The following is a 25,000-nucleotide window of genomic DNA, read 5'->3' as shown; positions in this document are numbered from 1 at the left end:
TTCTTCTCTTGTTCCTTCTTCTTCTTCTTCTGCTCCTCTGACAAAATGGACGGCCTCTCCGCTCCTTCTCTCCTTCTCTCCTCCTATCTCTGGAGCTCAGTCCGTTTCCACTCCCTGTTCTCTCGCTCGCGCTCCATCATCACATCCTCACATCCTTTACACATGCACGAAAAAAAAACAAAAAAACAAAGAAAACATACAAAAACCCTCCAAAAAAACCCCACACACACACGCACCGCGCGCGCGCGCACACAAACACACGCACACGCCGAGGAATGATCAATCAGACCGAGAGCGCGTGCGTTCGGCTTTTCTCTTCACCCGGTGGTTCCAGTGAAACGCTCGCGGATCGACGGGGATCCCGACTGCGGGGCAGAGCGGCTCAAAACCAGCACGCGCGCTCGCACCGAGATCGGACCCGAGTCTGATAGCAGGGGCGGAGCTCGGGGCAGGACAGAGGGATTCAAGATTCTGGACAATATTTAAAAAAAATGGTATTAGCAGTTGCGTTTTCTACACGTGTGGACGCATAAAGTGTGACGTAATTAAAGCATAATTGCTAATCTTTCATTAGAGTTTGTGTTTTTCGCGAATGCACAGTGACTCAAATTTCACATGGAAATGCAAAGTGTATTTCTCGCGTGTTAGGAGTTATGACGTCATATTTAAATTGCAATGTTTATTAAGTTTGCTTTGATTTTCTCTGCGCCGCACGTGCAGTCTGTTAAAACTCTTCCACAGAATCAAGTCAATCAAGTGTCCGAGGTGAAATACAGTGGAAATGGACTTTATCACAATTTATACGCTCACGTGTGGAAAACGCAACTGCAGATACAATTAGCATTTCCTTTAGAATATCGTGTGGAAAATCTTTATCAGCATGACAAATATGGACATTCACATTGCTAAAGCATAGAATTTGGAATATATAAAATAATATAATATAATATAAATAGAACATACAGACACATAACACCAGTAACAATAAACTATAATAATATAACTGTTAAAATGATAGAATAAAAACTACAGCGGTCTGTACAGGCTGGAACTGAGTGGATGATTAGTGTCACTCAGATGAAGATGGGTTTCCTTCTGAGGCTGGTTCCTCTCCAGGTTTCTTCCTCATGCCATCTCAAGGAGTTTGTTGTCTCTGTTGCCTCTGTCTCACTCCTAGGGATAAACGTATAAGGACTAATTATTAAGAATAAAATGATTATTTGAAATCTATTTATTAGTATTTATTTATGAATTTCTGTGAAACTGCTTTGAGACAAAGTGAGGTGTTAAAAGTGATGTAAAAATCGAATTGAATTATAATCGACACACACGTGGGGGAAAACCCTCAATAACGCCTTTAGCACTGGTTTAATAAAATCGTTTGGATGTAATTTGAAGCCTTTACACATCGAATCCCAGAAGCTTTGACTAACACTGATTTTGTCCCGCTTTCTCCAGCATAAGTCTCAGCCATGGAGAAGTGAAGATCAGAGCTGCTACTTTTCTGATTCACACCTGAGAGCCAAACCTCAGGCTTATGAACATCTGCTGAACTGTTTTGATTTAATGACGCATTACAGGAGCGTGTGCTACAGATGGCTCTTTTTAAACAAGTCTAGTTTTAGAGGTACACACTCTTCTACATATAAAAACTCAAGCTTCGTGCTGCTCATCTGTTAGAATCCTGCAACAAAAGCCTCCAGATGGAACCTTTTCAGATCCATGGTTCCTGGTTCCATCCTGAGCTCAGCGTATTGTCTGCGTGGAGTTCCTTTATCTCAGTGTTCCACGTTCTTCACGTGTCTGCTTGGGGTTCCTCAGGGTTTTCTGGGTTTCTTTCTTGTGGTGTGTGAGTGTGTGGTGTAGAACCAATCAAAAACCCACAATGATTAAATTATTCTTAAAGAAAACTTCATGATATGTGCAGTAAATATTTCTCATCTGATTAAAGAGAGAACTGAATTAGAAGAGAGGTGTTCGACTCAGACACCATATGAGTTCACGAGCAGGTTCTAGCAGGAACACTGATGAGAAAGAACCGGGCCGTGTCGGTTTTGAAGCTCAGATCTGAGGCCTGTGTGCCAGTGGAACATGCTGCTGATGTTTATTACACGTCAACTCCCTTTCAGTTCAAGGACACGTGTGTGTGTGTGTGTGTGAGAGTGAGTGACCTCAGTGCTGCTGAACTTGAGTGTGTTTGTGTGTGAGGCTGAAACACTCGAATCAGCACCATGTGGAAGCAATCAAACAAAGAAACAGAGTTACAAGAGAGAGAGAGAGAAAGAGAGAGAGGAAGAGAGAGAGAGAGAGAAAGAGAGAGAGAGAGAGAGAGAGAGAGAGAGAGAGAGAGAGGGGAACAGAATGAAGAACACAAGGGGGGGGTTTCCTTTTCAAAAACACAGATCAGGACAAGGTGAGTAGACGAGAAGAAAACGGGACATGAGAGTGTGTGTGTGTGTGAGAGTGTGTGTGAGAGAGTGTATGTTTGTGTGTGACAGTGTGTGTATGTTTGTGAGTGTGCGTGTGAGAGTGTGTTTGTGAGAGAGTGTGTGTTTGTGAGAGTGTGTGTGAGAGTGTATGTTTGTGTGTGACAGTGTGTGTATGTTTGTGAGTGTGCGTGTGAGAGTGTGTGTTTGTGAGAGAGTGTGTGTTTGTGAGTGTGTGTGTGTGTGTGTGTAGCCCTCAGACGTCTTTGGCACTCACTCTGGTCCAGTAAACCTGCCAGAAAGCAGCAGTTCACCAACAATCTGAACTTCCTCTTTTACACAAACCCTCAGACCAGCAGCAGATGATCAGACTCATGGATCAGTGCTCATCAACTAAAACACAACCCCAGCAAAACAGAACTTCTGCTCATCTCAGGTGATTCATCTCCAGGTCAAGATCTCTGAATAACTCTTCATGACGCTCTGTTCTCCCCTTCAGTCACTGCTCAAAACCTCAAGGTAACTATGGACATTCACCTGTCCTTCTCCTCACATGTTGATAATGTGGCTCCTTCTTGATCATCTTGTTCAGTCTCTTGTGATTTTGAGACTGGTCTACTGCAGCTCTCTGCTGGCAGGTCTTCCTCTGAACACTATTCATCCACTGCAAATGATCCAAAACGCAGCTGTGTGGCTTGTGTTCAATCTGCCCAAGTTCTCCCACAACACCCCACTGCTGCTCCTCCACTGGCTCCCAGTAGCTGCACGTATCAGATTCAAAACACTGATGATGCCTACAAGGCTAAAATGGACCAGCACCATCTTACCTTAGAGACCTCATCACATCACACATCTCGCACTGCACCACGCTGTCTGAGATCCTCCAGCACTGCTCCACGGGTACCACCTTCTCTCACAATGAGAGGCAAGTACACTTCAAGGCTCTTCTCTGTTCTGGCATCAAAGTGGTGAAATGAACTTCCCCTAGATATCTAAACAGAGGAGTCCCTGACCATCTTCAAACGATGGGTGAAGACCTTCATCTTCCTGAAACACTTAAATTAGCACTTTCCAAGTTTGCTTTGTTCAAAAACAACAAAAAAAACCCTTATCTACAGTTGTAGTCTGATCTATATTAAGTGTGTAGTCTGAGCTATATTAAGTGTGTAGTCTGAGCTATATTACGTGGGTAGTCTGATCTATGTAAAGTGTGTAGTCTGATCTATATTGTGTAGTCTGATCTATATTACATGTGTAGTCTGATCTATATAAAGTGTAGTCTGATCTATATTACATGTGTAGTCTGATCTATATTAAGTGTGTAGTCTGATCTATATAAAATGTGTAGTCTGAGCTATATTAAGTGTGTAGTCTGATCTATATTAAATGTGTAGTCTGAGCTATATTACATGTGTAGTCTGATCTATATTAAGTGTGTAGTCTGATCTATATAAAATGTGTAGTCTGATCTATATAAAATGTGTAGTCTGAGCTATATTAAATTTGTAGTCTGATCTATATGAAGTGTGTAGTCTGAACTATATTAAATGTGTAGTCTGATCTATATTAAGTGTGTAGTCTGATCTATATTAAAGTGTGTAGTCTGAGCTATATTACGTGGGTAGTCTGATCTATGTAAAGTGTGTAGTCTGATCTATATTGTGTAGTCTGATGTACCAGTGTAGATTTATTCATTGATTGACTCAAAGCAGGTTTGTGTCTCTGGACACAGTCGTCTGCTAAATACTGTAAATGTTTAACCAATCAGAAGTGAGAGTTCTGTGAGTGACAGGTATCTCGTCTCTCACAATAACAGAATATTTATATTTACATGTATTTAGAGGAGTTTCTTTAATGAAATAAAGAAAAAATAACTTTAATAAATCACAAGTCTGTAGTCGAGTTTTCCAAAAACAACACTTTAGTGTTAAAATCATCAGAAAGCATCACAATCATTTCAGAAGAAATCGGAGTTAATCAGCCTTTTGTGTGTCGTGTGTTTAAGAAATCCATCTGAAAGTGGTCTTGTGATTTGTTTGATTTTATAAACATGTGCCAGTAATCAATTACACGATTATATCGCAATATTGTGGACATTAAAGTCATTCCTCAGGCTGCCAAAGTACATCTGCCTAAAATAATCAGAATAATCAGAATAAAATTCCATGTGTGTTTGTTGATCAGCACGGTTACGTGTTGTTTATCTCCAGCCTAAACAAGCGCCGCATGCTGACAGCAGACACACACACTTTAGCAGGTTAAATAGCATCCGTGCTAATATATAACCAGGATTAGTACATGGTTAGTAAACTCACGAGCGTTTTCCACTGACACGGAGGCGGAGCTTCATCTGGAACCGTTCACATTCAGCAACTTGCTTCAGTGCGAAGTGTCCGAGAGGCCACGCCCCCTTTACTGAGACTGACAGGTATGTGGGCCACGCCTCTTTTACAGAGACGCAGCACTATTTGCAACATGATTGCGTTACTAAATCCAGTAGCGGCACTTGCTAGCCAGCTAGCTCAAATCAGCAAAACTACTAATGAAGTCTGTGATTGGCCAATGTAATGTCACATGTCAACCTAAGCTCCGCCCTTCTTCACTAACAGCTCATCGCAGAAAATAAAAATCAAGATGTAAAGAGAACAAATGATCTGCCTGTAAGCTCTGCCCACAACATGATGTACAATTTCAGAGAACCAGAATAGTGCTAAGTCTGTGTCAGTGGAAACACACACACACACACACACACACACACACACACACACACACACACACACACACACAAAGCCTGTGCTTACAGCAGGATCTGGAATGGAGAGAACATAAAGAACATTAAAAGTATACGTTAAAAGATGGAGATTTACACTTTACATAGTGTCGGCTCTCTCTGAGCCATGCGCCAATCATCTCACACACACACACACACACACACACACACACACACACACACACACACACACACACACACACACAATACTGTCCTGAATATTTCCCTTCACAAACACAGAGAACGTTCAACACTCATCACTGTATTGACGATGTAAAGAGTAAAACCCAGCGCAGTCACGGCTCCGACCCGGCGCTGATTATTTCCTCATAACGGCACGTCTCCAGTGATTTATTCCTCTTACACCACATTCTTTATCGTATGCAGTCAATAAAACAAGTTAGTTCCTGCCATAAGGTTACGGCTTTACCTCCGACACTGGAGACTCCTTCGAAGTAGCGTTGCTATGGAAACGGGGTATTAAAATAAAAAAACCTTCGCTACTGTCAGAGCTGCTGTTATAGAGAGTTAATCACTGATCAATTAACCTCCTGACCAATCAGGATCCAGAATTCTGCAGGTGTGATATCGCACGCCGTAACGAAACGGCTCACTATTCTCGGTCATTACGTTATGTTCGAACGCCGGAGGTTTTTTAGCCGCCTTAACGGTAACCATAGCAACCATATCAGTGAAGTGTTGATATGTGCAAATAGACATGCAGCTGAATGAAATCCCCAAAAGCATCATGGGATTGTGATGTTCTTCACGTCGGCTGTTGTTTTTTTCCCCCCGTATCGTATAACTGATTACAGGCACGTGCTCAGTGTAGGATTAACGTTTCTAACGCGCCGCCGCTGCGGAATCTCCTTCCTCTCAACTTCAATCCTAAATACATCCATCTTCAAAAATAAACACCAAAAAGTAAAATGTTTTTTTAAAAATTATGAAAAAAAACAAACAAAAAAACAACACTGAGAAACCTGTACAAATGGAGTGTTTTTAAGACACTGCAGGATCCTTTTCAAGTGTTCAGTGCAGTCAAAAGCTCCACACACACACACACACACACACGCACACGCACACACACACACAGTCTGATTACGAGAGATGTGGCCCACGAGCCGACACTGTGGGTTTTCTCCCATAATGCAAAGGCAGAAAGATGACATCCCACCCAGGATGCAGTGGGGCACTGTTCTGGTCGTCGCCGTGGCTACCGGTTGCTGTGGTTTCTCTGAACAAGGAGAGAGAGTGTGTGTGTGTGTGTGAGCTACGAGCCATCCTGCAGCTCTTTAGCCTTGGTGAGGATAGTGTGTACGTCTGAAATGGGGTAGTCCTGAAACACACACGTTCACATGTTACCCATAATTCAATGGGGCACTCCTGTAATAGTGCTCTGTGTGTGTGTGTGTGTGTGTGTGTGTGTGTGTGTGTTACCTGGAGTAATCTCATGTTCGTTGTAAAGTCTCCTGCCAGCAACTGATCACGAATTAAACTGAAACCAAAAACACACAAATACATATATATGAGAGAGAGAGAGAGAGAGAGAGAGAGAGAGAGAGAGAATATGACGAAGAGATCACAGAAGATAAAATAAAAGAGGGGAAAAAGAACAAAGATGGGAAAATCTATAACAGGGTCCCCAAACCTTTTTTCTCTGAGGGAGACATAATTATTCTTCCCTGAGGGTCTGTAGCAGGAGACGCTGTGACTGTGTGTTATTGTGGAGATTTTATTATGATTTGAAATGTAGTTATTTTGCCTCCGAATGCTGAATTAGTTTATTATTTTGTTCTGCACAGTACAGAGAAACTAGCAGCACATTTCAACAGCACGCAGTCTCACGTAAAAACAAACTGCATGTGGTGTCAGTAAGTCGCCTCTAGAGGTCGCTCTTGTAATGACAACAGACCGAAAACAGGAAAAACTACTGGCATGGAATTTTGCCAGCGATCAACTAGCGGCGCTTGGACTCGCCTTGGTGGATACAGAGTGAGACATTGGATGTGAACAAGAGCTTACAGGAGACAAAAAAAAAGGGACAAAATAGAGAAAGATATAGAGAAAAAAAAGATAGAAGAGAAAAATGAAGCTGGTCTTACGTCAGCATGGCGCAGCAGACGAGTATGAGGAAGTGGAAACGATCCTGATCGGAGAAAAGCGAATCCCAAATACGGATCACATCCGGCAACAAAAACTCCTGAGAGAGCAGCAGAGTCAACCAGCGGAACGTAAAGTACTGAGGCTTTATATTCTGCTCCTGCTGTAGGGAGGGAGAGAGAAAGAGAGAGAGGGATAGAGCAGAAAGAGAGATGCATGGAGAGAAAGATAGAGAGAGAGAGAGAGAGAGAGAGAGAGATTAATTATTAAACATTATTACTCTCATTACAGAAGTGTGTGCACTCTGTTTACATACGGAAGCGGAAGTGAAAAGGAAGCGAACAGGAAGCGGGTTCTTGCACTTACCAGTTTCATGTGGAGCTCCAGGTCCTTCTCCTTTAACATGGAGAAGACGCTCTCCATCTTGTACGTGATGCCGCACTGAGAGTCGTCCAGGCTCTTTATAAAGTTATCACGGTTCTCCGACATCAGATTGGTGAAGCAGAAGAAGGTGTCGGCCTCGCGTGCTCTGAGGGAGGACAGGAAAAACACAGGAGGAGAGAAGAGAGAGAGGATAGAGCAGAAAGAGAGATGCATGGAGAGAGAGATAGAGAGAGAGAGAGAGAGAGAGAGAGGAGAGAGAGAGAGAGAGAGAGAGATTAATTATTAAACATTATTACTCTCATTACAGAAGTGTGTGCACTCTGTTTACATACGGAAGCGGAAGTGAAGAGGAAGCGAACAGGAAGCGGGTTCTTGCACTTACCAGTTTCATGTGGAGCTCCAGGTCCTTCTCCTTTAACATGGAGAAGACGCTCTCCATCTTGTACGTGATGCCGCACTGAGAGTCGTCCAGGCTCTTTATAAAGTTATCACGGTTCTCCGACATCAGATTGGTGAAGCAGAAGAAGGTGTCGGCCTCCGCGTGCTCTGAGGGAGGACAGGAAAAACACAGGGAGGAGAGAAGAAAGAGACAGAGACAGAATAATCCAATGTTATGCAGAAAATGATAGAAACGTATAAAGTGGAGGAGATTTAGAGCACAGTAAGGTGTGTGTAGTAACACTGTTTCCTGCAGGTGGCAGCAGCAGCAGTGTTCGGTTTCTCGCTCGGCCCACATTGTTGTTGTTTTGTTGTCATGTTGTTGTTTACCTTTCCACTGTGGGTTGGGGTCGGTGGCGAAGGTGTAGTAAATCGGCCCCACGATCTCGTTCATGCCCTGTACGTAGGCGATGCCCGGGTTCAGCTTGGCGTAGATGAACAGGATTCGCTCCACCACCTCCCAGTGCGCCTCGCACCCGTTTGGCAAAACCTCGTACTCGTTGGACGGGTAAAGGTTTAGCGCCTTGCCTGGAGAACTCACCTAGGGGTCAGAGGTCAAAATGCAAAAAAAAAAAAAAAACAGGTTCCTGATGAGAACAGCAGATTAAAAACATTTTACGAAAATAAACGTCCAAAAAAATGTTCTGTTTTCATTTTGTTTTTTGAGACACCAATCAGGACGACCATCAGGACGACAGCTGAAGGATTTTACAGTAAAACACGGCACGTGTTTAAACGTCGCAGCATGTAAACATCCATAAACGTATTTACAGGAGAAAGAAAAGAGCAGAAGCAAAACAATCCACAAAAACCTGCCTACAGATATCTCCTGAGGAAACCAGCTCTCCTGCTAGTAGCTGAGGAAACACACCACTGGTGCTGAACACACACACACACACACACACACACACACACACTTCACAGACCCCCTGGTGATGAGCCTCACCTCTGAACAATTCCCTTCTCTCCTGAATAAAAGGCTAAATAAAGGACACCACAGGGGCCTGAGTGTGTGTGTGTGTGTGTGTGTGTGTGTGTGTGTGTAATCGTAACACACTAATGCTAACGCCTTTGCCATTCATCCACATTTCAGCTACATTTATATCACACACACACACACACACACACACACACACACACACACACACACACACACACACACACGAAGACTCACCTTTGTTTGACCATCTGAGCTCTGATCAAAGCAAACAGGCCACAAATAAATTCAACAATTTAATGAATCACCAAACACACCTTCAAGAACAAACACACACACACACACACACACACACACACACACACACACACACACATACACAAACACTCACGTTGGTGACTCCACTACGGTTACGGTTGACGGTCTGAGCTTTAAGCGTGGTCTGTTCCACTCGTCTGCGCAGAGTTTCGTACTCGTTCTGTGAATCGAGGATCAGCTGACAGGGAAACTCTGTGGGTCTCTGGAAGAACGCCATGTCTGGATATAAACGCCTGACATACACACACATACACACACACACACACACACACACAGAGCCATAGGTTAGTGAACACCTGACCATAAGATTGCTATGTGCTACTTATTGAACATCCCATTATACATTTAGTCTCCATTTACTGTGATTATAAGCTCCACTCTTCTGGGAAGATGTTTCACTCGATTCTGGAGTGCACTTGTGGAGATCTGAAGCAGAAGTGAAGGAAATGTAAAGAAAGGGTGAAGTAGGAGAAAGAGTGAAAGAAGGAGTGAAGGAGGAGTGGAGGAGGGAATGAGGAGTGGCGGAGGGAATGAGGAGTGGAGGAGGGAATGAGGAGTGGAGGAGGAGCAGGAGGTGGAAATGTGGGGTGGAGGAGGGAATGAGGAGTGAAGGAGGAGTGGAGGAGGGAATGAGGAGTGAAGAAGGGAATGAGGAGTGAAGGAGGAGTGGAGGAGGAAATGTGGGGTGGAGGAGGGAATGAGGAGTGAAGGAGGAGTGGAGGAGGGAATGAGGAGTGAAGAAGGAAATGAGGAGTGAAGGAGGAGGAGGAGGGAATGAGGGGTGGAGGAGGAGTGAAGGAGTGAATGAGGAGTGAAGGAGAAGTAAAGGAGAAGTAAAGAAGGGAATAAGGAGTGAAGGAGGAAATAAGGAGTGGAGGAGGGAATGCGGAGTGAAAAAGAAGTAAAGGAGAAGTAAAGGGGAGAATAAGGAGTGAAGAAGGTAATAAGGAGTGGAGGAGGGAATAAGGAGTGGAGGAGGGAATAAGGAGTGAAGGAGGAAATAAGGAGTGGAGGAGGAATAAGGAGTGAAGGAGGAGTGGAGGAGGGAATGAGGGGTGGAGGAGGAGTGAAGGAGTGAATGAGGAGTGAAGGAGGAGCGGAGGAGGAAATGTGGGGTGGAGGAGGAATGAGGAGTGAAGGAGGAGGAGGAGGGAATGAGGGGTGGAGGAGGTGAAGGAGTGAATGAGGAGTGAAGGAGGAGCGGAGGAGGAAATGTGGAGTGAAGGAGGAGTGGAGGAGGGAATGAGGAGTGAAGAAGGGAATGAGGAGTGAAGGAGGAGTGGAGGAGGAATGAGGGGTGGAGGAGGAGTGAAGGAGTGAATGAGGAGTGAAGGAGAAGTAAAGAAGGGAATAAGGAGTGAAGGAGGAAATAAGGAGTGGAGGAGGGAATGCGGAGTGAAGGAGAAGTAAAGGAGAGAATGAGAAGTAAAGGAGAAAATAAGGAGTGGAGGAGAGAATAAGGAGTGAAGAAGGGAATAAGGAGTGAAGAAGGAATAAGGAGTGAAGGAGGGAATAAGGAGTGAAGGAGGGAATAAGGAGTGAAGGAGGGAATAAGGAGTGAAGAAGGGAATGAGGAGGGAATGAGGTGTAAATAGGGAATGAGGAGGGAATGGAGAGTGAAGGAGGAGTGAAGGAGAAGTAAAGGAGAGAATGAGGAGTAAAAGAGGGAATGAGGAGTGGAGGAGGGAATAAGGAGTGAAGAAGGGAATAAGGATTGGAGGAGGAATGAAGGAGGGAATGAGGTGTAAAAGAGGGAATGAGGAGTGAATGAGGAGTGCAGGAAGAATAAAGCTTTGATCCTTGAGCATTATGGCGGTCAGTGGTATATAAAGAGTGGGTGTGGTCTACTCGTGTTTCTGACAGGCTGGAGGTGAGAAGCTCATACGCCTCCTGTTCATCAGGATCTCTGTGACGTACCTGACATCTTTATCGATCTGTAACAGAACCTCGTTATCTTTAAAGTAATTGTTCCATCGGCTCTCGGGATTCGGATTCAGTGGCTGAGAAACACAGAGAGAAGAAACGGAGTTACAATAAAACACTGATGTGAGAAGTCGAGTCGAGCTGAACATCAGGCACTCACGTGATCCTCCATGGTCACGTCCTCTCTGGAGACACCCATATTAGCTTTAGCGATTCCCGGCTGGATAATCATCTCCTTCAGAAACTGGGAATAAATCTCTAAACACACAAACACACACACACACACACACACACACACATATATATAATTTTTACCAATAAAAGTAAAAAATACAAACACAATATAATATATATAAAAATGTAATAAAACGAATTTAAAAAAATGTCCTTAATTAGTTATAATTTAAATAACAAAAAATAAGGTGGTGTTTTTTTTTTTTTTTTACCAGCAGGACTTTTTAATTAACAGAATAAAACAATTTATAAAACAAAGTCTTTTCTTTACTAAAATCTAGCAAATGAAATACATTTTTTACATTTCAGCAACAACACATTAAAAAAAAACATTAGATCAAAGCTGTATTTTTAATTCTTTCACATTATTGGTGCACATTAATGCACACACATTTAAAATTCGGAGAAATTATTTATATTTTTGTACTAAACCAAATAAATTTTTTTTCGAAGGCGTCTTCCAAACTACACCATATTTCTGTAGTGAATTAAGAAATAAATATTGTAATTAATAAATACTTACTGTTTAATTCTAAATTAATCGTAATCAATTCGTTTCTTGTAAATTACAAATGATCTGATAGAGTACCGTTCTGTCTCTATAAATCTCAGCGCTCTGCATTGTTTACTCACGTGTTGTTTTGAAATAGATTCCAAATCATATTTTACTAAATGATTCATGAAGCGATTCATCATGAACAGACCATTTGACTCATAAAAAATAAATAAATAAATAAATAAATAAATAAAATTGCAGTTCCTGCTTCCTTCCCCTTTTTTAGTTCCTGAGTGTGTGTGTGTGTGTGTGTGTGTGTGTGTGTGTGTGTGTGTGTGTGCGTGCATTACCGCTGCTTTTTCAGGAACGAGTCCCACAGTGTCTGGTCCAGGGGCAGGAAGTTCAACAAGATCTGAAAAATCATTACAACCATAAATGTTCATTTTATTTCCACCTTTGACACGTGGGACATCACCATAATCACGACTCTTGTTTTGATTCTCTATCGTTACCATAGTAACGCTCGTTCACAAGGACTTGTACCGCAAAAAACTGTTTCTGCGTGTATTTATTGTTTAGGGAAGGAGTCTCCAGTGTCAGAGGTAACGCTGTAAGATTTCATCTACAGAAAGGAGGATTTTACACTTTTTATTCACCTTCAATAAACTGTGATTTGTATATAAAATAAAAAGACACTGGGAAAGAGCATGGATTTAGAAACTTCACTTCACCACACTGTCATGGTTTTATTTTATTTACAGGAAACTACAGGAATGTTAAACACAGTCAGACGGAAAAAGTCACAACACCCCCAAAGATCCTCACCTTCCAGCACAGAGATCGAATCCCGCCCTCGAAAGGAATTCCTGAGCGACGGCATTCACCAGACACCAACCAGAGACAGGAGCAAGGAACAGCATCATCATCATCATTAGTAGTAGTAATAATAGCCTGAGTATTGCAGGTATTAAAAGTAGCAGGAAAACAATGGAGCATAACTGCAGTATAACAGTATTAGTGCAATTAGTAGAAATATATGCAGTATTAATAATATAACTAGTAGTAATAATAGTAAAAGTATTAGTGGCATTAGTAAGAGTATTAAATGTAGGAGGAGGACAATGAGGCACAATAGTAGTACAATTACTAGGACTAGTGGTATTAGTAGGAGTATTAGTGGTAATAATAATATAACGACTAGTAGTAACAGTGGTAAGAGTCTTAGTGACATCAGTAATAGTATTTATACTAGTAGTAATATTAGTAGGAGTATTTAATTAAAGTAGTATTACTTGTATTAACAGTACTGCTAGACGTTACGGGGACATTAACAGTAGTAGTATTAGTAGTATTATTAGTGTTAGTATTATTAGTGTTAGTAGTATTAGTGTTAGTAGTATTAGTGTTAGTATTAGTAGTATTAGTGTTAGTATTGTTAGTGTTAGTATTATTAGTGTTAGTAGTATTGGTGTTAGTATTAGTAGCATTAGTGTTAGTATTGTTAGTATTAGTATTATTGTTAGTATTAGTAGTAGTATTATTGTTATTAGCAGCAGCAGCACCACTGTCAGCACCAGCACCGTCAGCACCAGCAGCACCGTCAGCACCAGCAGCAGCACCACTGTCAGCACCAGCAGCACCGTCAGCACCAGCAGCACCGTCAGCACCAGCAGCACCGTCAGCACCAGCAGCAGCAGCAGCAGCAGCAGCAGCAGCAGCAGCAGCAGCAGCAGCACCACTGTCAGCACCAGCACCGTCAGCACCAGCAGCACCGTCAGCACCAGCAGCAGCACCACTGTCAGCACCAGCAGCAGCATTGTTAGCATTAGTAGCATTGTTAGTATTAGTATTGTTAGTATTAGTAGCATTGTTAGTATTAGTAGCATTGTTAGTATTAGTAGTATTGTTGGTGTTGTTAGCATTAGTATTGTTAGCATTAGTATTGTTAGTATTGGTGTTAGTATTGTTAGTATTAGTAGTAGTATTATTAGTATTGTTGGTGTTGTTGGTGGTGTTGTCAGCACCAGCAGCACCGTCAGCACCAGCACCGTCAGCACCAGCAGCACCGTCAGCACCAGCACCGTCAGCACCAGCAGCAGCATTGTTGGTGTTGTTGGTATTGTTGTTGGTATTAGTGGTGTTGTTAGTATTAGTAGTATTGTTGGTGTTGGTGGTGGTATTGTTGTTGGTGTTAGTATTAGTGTTAGTATTAGTAGCATTGTTAGTATTAGTAGTATTGTTGTTAGTATTAGTGGTATTGTTAGCATTAGTAGCATTGTTAGTATTAGTGTTAGTATTAGTAGCATTGTTAGTATTATTAGTAGTATTGTTGGTGTTGTTAGCATTAGTAGCATTGTTAGCATTAGTATTGTTAGTATTAGTGTTAGTATTGTTAGTGTTAGTATTATTAGTATTGTTAGTGTTAGTATTAGTAGCATTGTTAGTATTAGTGGTGTTGTTAGTATTAGTAGCATTGTTAGTATTAGTATTGTTAGCATTAGTAGCATTGTTAGTATTAGTAGTATTATTGTTAGTATTATTAGTAGTATTGTTAGTATTAGTAGTATTGTTAGTATTAGTATTGTTAGTATTAGTAGTATTGTTAGTATTAGTATTGTTAGTATTATTAGTATTGTTAGTATTAGTAGCAGCAGTAATATAAGTAATAATAGTAATAATTAGTTATTAGTCTGACAGGAAGGTTGGATTTAAGGATGTTCTGAACAGGACGTTACCGCCGAAGCAGAGTTCCCGTAGTGCCTTCAGGTCGATCTTCTCCTCACTCAGCGCCGTCTTAAACTCCTGAATCCTTCAAACAAAACAACAACTTCAAATTTACTAAATTATCATTAGAAATAAAATTACAATTTACATTTAAACAGAATGAAAGGTAGAAAATGATTTCCATCTGGGCATTAGAAATAAAAACTAATATAAATACATGTTAAAAATAAAGCGAGAAAGATTAATGATCTTATAATCCACATGTATAATAACTAATAGCTAAAGTACCACATGTTCAGATCAAACCAGTGGCCATATGAGAGTTTTATTTCTCCATTATTCATAAAGTGACATCACAATACTGATAATGAGGTCATCACTTTAATAAAACGCAATATAAATAAAATGTTAAATAAAAGTTTACCCCCTTCATAAACACCGGCGTATAGAAAACCCCTCATCCTCTGAGCCTCCAGCAGGAGATCCTCCTGAGAAAACCAAACTCGACTCCTGGGTAAACGTCTCCAAGTGATGAGTCTGAGCAGCGGTTTGCAGTTTTATCCTGCACCATGATGATCTCCTGGGGTAGAACTTCGAGAGATTTACAGGGAATAAATCTTCCAAACCAGATGCAGTGTGATGGTGCAGGAAGAACAGAAAACTCCTGACTGCAGTCACAAGACCTCTCAGGTCCTGGGGTCAAAGTTTAACTTGAAGTAACAATGATTATCTGCTGACTGGAGGATTTTTTAAATATCTGGCAGATTTTTCTCAGTGATGAAGTTAAGCTTCTGTGCAGGAGATCGGATCAAGTTCTGGTTTCTCTTCAACTCTGGACGTTGTTTTAAAGAAAAACTCACAATAAACGGAATAAACAGGAAAGTCACTTTAAATTAAGAACACAACCTCCTCATTATCTTGAAAAAGGGCCAGAGGTCCAGACATGACGAGGATCAGACTGTCATCATGTCTGATCTCAAACACTCCTCACGTCCACCTTGGATTAAAAGAACTTGCTCACACACGTGCTCCGTTCAGTAGTAATGGCAATTCGGAGTTACACTTTTGTATGTGTGTGTGTGTGTGTGTGTGTGTGTTCCAACCCCAGTGCTGTAGATGATCATGTAGATGCATCTGCAAAGTTCACACACAATAATAAGAATTTTGTATTTATTAGCACGAAACCGGTCATGGTTGTTGTTGAGCTCAACATTTCACCAATTATCTGTAGTCCGATCTGTTACTCCAAATCCAATCAATCAATCAACCAATCAACCAATCAGACCAGATCAGGTTTTATTACAGATTTGCACCAGATGTGCATTTTCTACACTTATTGTTCTTATTGTTGTTGTTTTTGTTGTTATTATTACTTCTTGTTTACAGGACAGAGTTAAATACTCACTATATTTACATGTTTCAGGTTTTTGGGTGTTTTGTTTTCCTGTTTTATTAATAAATCATTTCAGAATGAAGCAGAAAAAAGCTCCAGGGTTAAAATGTCATTCTTCCACATGACCTGCACTTAATTCAACCCTCAGACAAGCACTAAAGCGACTTTCTGACCAAATTACAGATTAATTATTACAAATAAATTATTACAGAAATATTATTCAACAAATAAAACCGAAACTCAGCGTGTTTTCCTCCTCACGCGCTCAGCACTGTCCGGCGGCTAAGCTACACGGCTAGCAAACTGACCAGGATTAGTTCATGCTTATTAAAGTCTAATCAAAACCACACACACGTTTATTCCGATCACACTCATGAACACACATTATTGTTGTCATGTATGAGGTCGAATCTCACCTGGTTTTGTACGAACTCGACATGTTGGAGCCCAAAACTGAACTGAGGCTGGAGAAATGAACGGGAGGGCGGTGTGACAGGAAAAATACTCCGGCTGGGAAACAAATGACAGCGCGCCTGATAGTCAAAAAGCATCTTTTTTAAATGTATTTTTGTTATCTGCATTATTGCACACTAAGTAATTTTTCTTAATTTTTAATAGTTTTTATACTCAATTACTAAACCGTTTATCAAAATAATAAAATGTTTATTGAGTTTTTTTTAGTTGAATAGAATGGTAGTTGCAATAAAAGAAGTCCGACTAGGAAACACAATTATTTACTGAAATCTGATGTAACAGAAAGAAATCAGTTACAACTTATTTTAATTTTATTTACACACACACACACACACACACACACACACACACACACACACACACACACACGGATGTGCTTCATGGTACATGATTTTGGTGCTTGATTTGAGATTTGACGCATCAGTAAAACAAATGTTTATTGATTATAAATTTTTTTTTTGGTGGAGTTTATTATTTTTGTATATCAGAGTAAGGAAAGGATTTTGTATCTCTTTTTACTTGAATAAGATATTTTATTACTCTTTCCACTTCTGATAAGTATTTTATTTGCTATAATTAATCACATCTAATAGTCTTAACATTTCACTTTTTACCCCCAGGGAATTGATTCCTTCTAAAGATTTGGCTCACATCTGAAATAAAGATCAACTGTTAATCTCACTGAGAACCGCATTTGACTGAACCAAATCTTTCATCTGAAACAAGAAAATCTGAAAATTCATGATCCTCTGGTCAACTGATCTTCAGCTCGGTGTGTCCAAACTCACATTGCTCATTTTCATAACTACATTCCTACATTTAGTTTCACTGCCGCTGGTGAGTAAATCATCTTCTCAGACTCACAGCAGACTTACGGAAGACAGAACTCACAATTTTTCATGAAGAAAGTTGTTTATAAAACACACACTTTGTACACACAATCCCACAGAGTCAAAAGCTTGGAGGAAATCGCATTCACACATCACAGCATTTTCATTTCCATAACTTGATTTTTGCTTCCTGAGTCTGTTACTCTTCACGCTGCGGTGCTTCTGCTGAGTTCTGCATCATGATTAGTCAGGAAGTGATGATGAATTCTCTATAAATCACAGCTCTGTTCAGGTTTCTGCAGTTCAGGTTTTCAGGTTATTAATGTGCTCGTTCTAATCCATGATCATTTCTATAGCAGCAGCTGGTTTGCAGCGATGTGTTCAGCACAAACTCCACATGAAACACTCTGTAAGTCTTTGAATAATCTTCAGGACAGAAGTACATTTTTTTGCGTATAAAAGCTGCATGTTTTTGTCACCGAAGAAAACGTCTGTTTATCGCTGCTATAACGTCACAGAATTACTAACGTTTAATAAAACTATTTATTAGTAAAATCGAGACCGTGTTTTCACTGATAACCAAAATATCATCATGAAGTTATGTGATGGGAAAATAATCAGCTCTGTGGAAGCACATAATCTAAATGTGTTCTTAGAACAGGTTTGAACAGTCAGTAAAGTTTCCATCCTGCTGAATTAAAGGCACATTTTTGTTTAAAATAAACAAATATAAAATACACCTCAGTTTCTTGTTATTGATTGTGGATGTTGGATTGGTTGTAGGTCAGATATAAAATTATATGTTAGATTGGATGTTAGATTTGGTGTTTGCTTAGATGTTGGGTTACATATTGAATTGGATGTTAGATTGGATGTTATACTAGATGCTAGATTGGATGCTAGACTGGGTGTTAAACTGGTTGTTAGATTGGATTTTAGATTAGATATTATTTTGGATATTAGATTAGATAATAAGTTAGATATTAAATAGGATGTTCGTTTGGCTGTTAGATTGGATGTTGAATTGCATTTTAGATTGGATGTATTATGAGATTGTGAGGTGGTGAAGTTTAACGAATAGAGAAAACAAACAAACAAAGAAACAAACAAATGTCATTTTATTTTTTTTGTGCCAGAAACAATATTTTACTTTCTTTTTTCTTTTTCTTTTAAAATTAAATAAATAAGAAACGAAGCCCAAATTCACATCCTGTTTTTTTTTTTTTTTACTGAGAATAAATACAACTCGAATAGATTAGAATCTAATCCCAGTCTGATCTTTAAAATAAATATGACCGGATATTTTTCCACACACAGGAAACACTTGCACGGTAACCCGGAAGTTGAGGGTTGTTTTGTTGACATCAGGACGAGCGACGCTAAAAGAGAAAGGAAAACAGAGCTGTGATGAAACAGAGCGTTTCCGCGGAGTGAAGCAGCAGAGCGGAGTGTTTTTCCCCGCGGCAGAGGAACGAGCAGGCCGCATTCGGGTAAAACTTCTGCCTTCCTCTCGGTGTCACGATCGCAGGAGGAAATCTCAGGGTCCTGTAGTCTGTTTTAGCGAGTGTGCTAATCGCTACGGAGCCGCTAGCAACGGCTGATTTAGCAGGGATTAGCATGCTAGCTCTCAAAGCTCATCCACTTTACACTTCAGATTTATTACTACTTTCACACCACTTTTCTGTCTGTCATTCACGTGTATCACGTGTACGTGTATGTTTTATGATGTCATCCAGTTGCTCATTAATTACAGCGAGTTTCTCAGCGCGAATTAGCAGCTTTAGCATAAACATCAGACACCTGCAGCTCCAGCAGTGTTTCTGCTTTCAGACATTTATACATCTGATGTCAAAACAAAACAAAGAAAAGAAAAGGCTGTAGTCAGAATGTTGATTTTGCTCACAGTCTCGGTTCGTTTACAGGGAACTCTAAAGTTCATTCCACTCGCTAGTTAGTTAATTAACTAATTATATATGTTTGTATGTATGTTTAGGGTTGGAGATCACGATGCTCGAGATCTGAGTGCTCCGTCGCTGTGCTGTTTGACCTTCAAGTCAAAAAAAGGGAGAGCATCGCCATGGCAACCAAAGCGGGGGACGACCCGGAGACCCTGATGTCTCTGTGCACCGTGTTCTGCCTGAAGAACCTCAGAAGAACCATGTGCTACACGGGCGAGAGGAACAAACTGTGCCTGCGACCCGACATCTTCTTACCCAGCGAGATCTGCGACAAGCTCGTGAACATGTACACACTCTTCTTCTTCTTCTTATTGTTATTATTATTGTTATTACCATTGCAGATGTGACTTTGTTGTAACAGTGATTCAGAGGGTGTAAGATCAGGAACATATAATGAAGCTGAACAAACAAGTTCCTCCAGGTCCTGAACATCACTTACGTCATTTATAAAAAAACATTTTTTTACTATAATAAAGTTTCAGCTATGAGTTATGAGCTGCCTGAATTCTTGTAATGAGTCCAACAAAATCTTTAAAAGCACATTAATAATGAAGTTTTTGATTGTTTACTGGTTTCTTACTTCGGCTCCGTAAATGAATCTTTTTGTTGTTATAATGCTGTAATAATTATTGAATTTTTTTAACTACTTAATTCCTAATAATAGTTTGTTGCTATAACAGTGTAATAACACCTCATTTGTAATGTCACTGTTACGCATCACTGTGTCGCTTCATATCTCGACTGCTCTTTAACGTCACTGTATAGCGATAATTCTTTACTTCTCCTCTTCTACATCCTTTTTTTGTGTAAATCTATTGTACTGTAACATGAAAATAACTCGTTTTATTTAAATGATGCTTTAATGGCAGGTGGATTTGTTGCTGTGTAACATGATGAGTTTGATTAAGTGCATGCGTTAGTTAACCTTCTGCAGGAACCTTGTGATCAGTTCCGCTCCTCTGCTGCAGGTACATGGAGCTGGTGCACACCGACAGCGAGTTCGAGCCTCAGCAGGGTTTCTTTCAGCTCTTCAGCGACTCGCAAAGCACCCGACTGAGCCGAGTGCACCTCCGAGAGGACACGGTACGAGACCGAGACCTTGACGCCATCGGGAAACAGGTGCTCACACATGACATCGCGATTACAAGAAGAAGAACTTGTTGTTGTTTACTGTACGCTGTGATCATAAGTGTTTTTATTCGCTCAGTTTTATTTCTGTAATCTTGATCGTGCTTCATCACTACAGATTTATTGCTGGACAGGTTTGAGCTGTTTGGTAGGTCCGTCCTGTAACTCGTCAGATGTTGTGTTTCAGGATCTGATGGAGCTCCACCTGACCTGCTGTAATCACCTGAGCACTCGCAGCCTTCGCACTCTGCGCAACTTCCGGCACTCGCTGGTGTCCCTCAGCCTCTTCGGCTGCTCCAACATCTTCTTCCGCAAGTCTTCCTTAGAGGTGGATGAGGACGAGGAGGAGGAGGAGGAGGAAGAGTTCTGCAACGGCACAGACTTCTCCTTCCAGGGGTTCAGGAGGCTGTGCATGTTGAACCTCGGCTGTCTGTCGGTGGACGTGGACCCTGAAGCTCTGCTGAAGCCCCTGGACACGCTCCGAGCGCTCGACCTGTCCTCGATGCACCTGCCCCGCTCAGCCTTCCTGGCTCAATGGAGGGAGCAGCTGGCCTCGCTCGTGCTCTACAACGTGGACCTGAACGAGGAGCTCATCTCCACCATCCTGCACATGAACCGACTCAGGTGACGAGTCTCAGAACCCTCTCGAAAAATATCTTTATCTTTTCATTATCAGAATATCAGAAGAAGGATGTTAGTAAACGTTTAGAAGATCATGAGGCCACACCTTATTTAGTCTGATGAGCAGTTAGGCCACACCCCTCATCCGGACACATTGGCCCTATCCCACTTCACTTTGATAAGAGGCCACACCTCCTCATATGTGACATACATACAGACCACACCCACTTTACACTCACAAGTAAAAAAAAAATATGCATGTCATCCAACGGAACTGATGTCACACCTCCCTAAGCCACACCTCCTGTAATGTGAGGGACACAGAGGCCACTCCCCCTGTCACAGGACCCTATTATATTTTCTATTAAACGTGAGTTCTTTTTCCAGGCACTTAGATATCTCACGTGACGGTCCACGTCCGTTCAAGTTCAAACTGACGAGGAAGATCCTGACCAACATCGTACAGACTTTATCGAATCTCGTCTCGCTGGACGTCTCGGGACACATCATGCTGGACAACTGCACCGTGCCGTACATCGAGGAGGCCATGGGACCACCCAGGTACACGCCCACACCGGAAATAACACACAAGCTACTGGTGTAACGGTACACGTATCCTACAACAATGTACCAAATGCAGTCGTTTTTATGTGCGGAACAGAATTACAATCTGTTTCCCTTTAGGACTGTATTAAGTGGCGGACCGCTAGTTTGTTTTATTCTCCACCTCGCACTTTGAGCAAATATTTCTTTTATAATCAGTAGGGATGCACCGAATATTCGGCCACCGGAAATTTTCGGCCAAAAACCGAAAATGCACTTTTGAGACATTTTCGGCCGGAAATTTTCGGTGGGCGAATATTCGAAAGACTTTGATCACCGAAAAAACACGGGTGAAACAGTGTGTTGTGATGACACAAACAGAAACCGCGCCCTGCACGTGCATGTCTGAAGCAACATGTCTGCGGTGTGGACGTGTTTCAGTAGATCTGAGAAAGACACACGGAGAGCGATTTGCAAAACATGTAATGCCGAAATTTCAAGATGGGGTGCGTCTGCAAAGACTTTCTCCACGTCGGGTTTAATTTATCACCTGAAATCCAAACATCCCGATCGCTATGCTGAATATCAGAGGAACACGCACAGAAAAGCAAAACCCCTCTGAGCACGCGCACTCCGTCTGGGACGTTTTTGAAAAGGCAGGAAGTTTAACAGTGATAGTGTTGTATTGTATCTTTAAGCAGTTGCACTTTCTGAATGCACTTTGTTTTTATAAAAGAACATATTTAATTTTACAACCTTTCAGCAGGACAGAGGGCCTGTACATTTAAGTTTTAATTTTAATTTATTTTATCCTGTGCATTGTTGCAATGTGCTATAAATAAATATTTTCATCATTTGTAATTGATTAATTCTTTGAAACTTTAATATTAATTTATGCAAATGAAATGCCTTGATTTTAGTAAAGTTAGTACACAGCCATAGCCATAAATGCATCAGTAATAATAATTGGCATAATTTCTTTCGGTGTTTCGGTTTTCGGCCTTGCTTTCCTTTTTTTCGGTTTCGCCCAGAATTTTCATTTCGGTGCATCCCTAATAATTATTACACTTTAAAACATACACAACAATGGCAGGGGTATAAATGGCGAGTGTCAGCGCAGTGTCACTGTGACGACTCGCTCCGTACCGCAAACATCATCTGTAGTGTGCTGTTCGAACTCACACCACTTTCTCTCTCTCTCTCTCTCTCTCTCTCTCTCTCTCTCTCTCTCTCTCTCAGCATCGAGCCCTGTAAGAGCAGCATCCTCCCGTTCCAGGGGTTAAAGAGGCCTCTGCAGTTTTTGGGTCTCTATAGCACTACACTGTGTAACGTGACACACATCCCTGCCTTTAAGGTACCGTTAGCGTATGCAAAACAAAGCAGTTTATCTCCATTTATTTCTCATTCTGTGCTTTAATGTGCTTTTTTCCTTTTTCTTAAATAATAAAATGTTCTGTATTTTGTTCAAAAGTGACAAGTAGTTTTTTCATTTTAATAATAAAATTATCTAAATTTTACAGAGGGATAAATAAAATATTCTAAATAAAACAAGAAATATTCTAAATACTGTGACTGCTATTACAGGACACAAGGCATTGTTTCCCCCTAGTGGCTGTGTGATGCATCACATTGTACAAACTTTGTTATAATGCTTATTTTGTGTGTGTGTGTGTGTGTGTGTGTGTGTGTGTGTGTGTGTTTTAGGTGACAGGCTCTAAGAATGAAGAGCAGGTGCTAAATGCTATCGAAGCTTATACTGAACATCGTCCTGAACTCGCACACAGAGCAATCAACCAACTGTTCGACTTTGTCCGGATACAACACTGTAACAACCTGGTCCGAGCAGTGCAGGTATACACACACACACACACACACACACACACACACACACACACACATACAAACTTATACACACACACACACACACACACACACACACATATAAACTTATACATACACACACATACAAACTTATATATACACACACACACACACACACACACACACACATACAAACTTATATATACACACATACAAACTTATATATATACACACACACACACACACACACACACACATACAAACTTATACATACACACACATACAAACTTATATATATACACACACACACACACACATATAAACTTATATATATATACACACACACACACACATACTTACACATACAAACTTATATATACACACACACACGCACACACACACACACACATACAAACTTATATATATATACACACACACACACATACACATACACATACAAACTTATATACACACACACACACATACTTACACACATACAAACTTATACATACACACACACACACATACAAACTTATATATATACACACACACACACACACACACATACAAACTTATATATACACACACACACACACACACACACACACACACACACACAAACTTATACACACAGAAACGTATACACACATATTTACACAGAGGCTAATCAACATTATATTTAATGATGGAAGTTTTTTCTCGACCTGTTTTACTCTGAATGTGACACAAAAAGTGTAAAATCCCCTCCACCTCTCTCTCTCTCTCTCTCTCTCTCTCTCCCCAGCTGGTGATAGCAGCCCTTAAGTGTCATAAGTATGATAAGAGTATCCAGGTGACGGGCAGTGCTGCTCTCTTCTACCTGACCAGTACAGAATACCGGAATTATCAGAGTGTGAAGATGCGCAGGCAGGTCATCGAGGTGATCCTCAACGGCATGGAGCAGTACCAGGAGGTCACGGTGAGACACACTCTCACACACACACACACACACACACACACACACACACACACACACATTACATGGACAAAAAAAAATAGAATCAATCAAATTAATAAAATACACTTTTTTATTGTTTTGGTTAAATTGAGTAATTCGTTTAAATGCCACGAAATTAAAAAGATAAATACAATTAAATAAATGAAAAATGTAAATAAATAGTTTAGGTTGTTGGAACTCATTTGGCGTAAAACAGATGTGGATATATAAATATACATATGTCTCTCTGCTCAGGTTCAGAGGAACTGCTGCTTGACCTTGTGTAATTTCAACATTCCTGACGAGTTGGAGTTCCAGTATCACCGCCAACCTGCTGCTGCTGAAGATCCTGGAGCCGCCGCGTCAGGACGAGTCCATCCAGCGCATCGCCGTGCACCTGTGTAACGCTCTCGTCTGCCAGGTGGACAACGACCACAAAGAGGCCGTCGGCAAGATGGGCTTCGTCAAGGTGCGTTCCTACTGAGCAGGGTCTCGTTTAATCA

At 41.0% G+C, this 25,000-nt stretch overlaps 2 protein-coding genes across 2 annotated transcripts in view; one reads left to right on the top strand and one right to left on the bottom strand.

The window, feature by feature from the left end:
• Positions 1-4,324: 4,324 nt before the first annotated feature.
• Positions 4,325-16,643, bottom strand: tbc1d13 (TBC1 domain family, member 13). Its single transcript, XM_046867034.1, has 12 exons — positions 16,563-16,643; positions 14,765-14,838; positions 12,855-12,895; positions 12,380-12,441; positions 11,460-11,559; positions 11,294-11,376; positions 9,450-9,609; positions 8,452-8,662; positions 8,066-8,229; positions 7,302-7,462; positions 6,637-6,694; positions 4,325-6,535 (listed from the first exon to the last, which is right to left on the bottom strand). The coding sequence occupies exons 1-12, from the start codon at positions 16,583-16,585 to the stop codon at positions 6,470-6,472; spliced, it is 1,203 nt and encodes a 400-aa protein (XP_046722990.1). The 5' UTR covers positions 16,586-16,643; the 3' UTR covers positions 4,325-6,469.
• A 2,129-nt stretch (positions 16,644-18,772) lies between these two features.
• The window catches only part of zer1 (zyg-11 related, cell cycle regulator), an 8,998-nt gene continuing 2,770 nt past the window's right edge, over positions 18,773-25,000 (top strand). The window contains 10 exon segments of the mRNA XM_046867033.1: positions 18,773-18,940; positions 19,444-19,694; positions 20,377-20,527; positions 20,724-21,160; positions 21,545-21,718; positions 22,940-23,054; positions 23,405-23,551; positions 24,306-24,479; positions 24,753-24,823; positions 24,825-24,966. Coding sequence (XP_046722989.1) covers positions 19,528-19,694; positions 20,377-20,527; positions 20,724-21,160; positions 21,545-21,718; positions 22,940-23,054; positions 23,405-23,551; positions 24,306-24,479; positions 24,753-24,823; positions 24,825-24,966 — 1,578 coding nt within the window. The 5' untranslated portion in view covers positions 18,773-18,940; positions 19,444-19,527.

The sequence above is a fragment of the Silurus meridionalis genome, chromosome 15 (genome assembly GCF_014805685.1).
Source record: "Silurus meridionalis isolate SWU-2019-XX chromosome 15, ASM1480568v1, whole genome shotgun sequence".
Taxonomy (NCBI): Eukaryota; Metazoa; Chordata; class Actinopteri; order Siluriformes; family Siluridae; genus Silurus; species Silurus meridionalis.
This window is presented reverse-complemented; position numbering and strand designations above follow the sequence as displayed.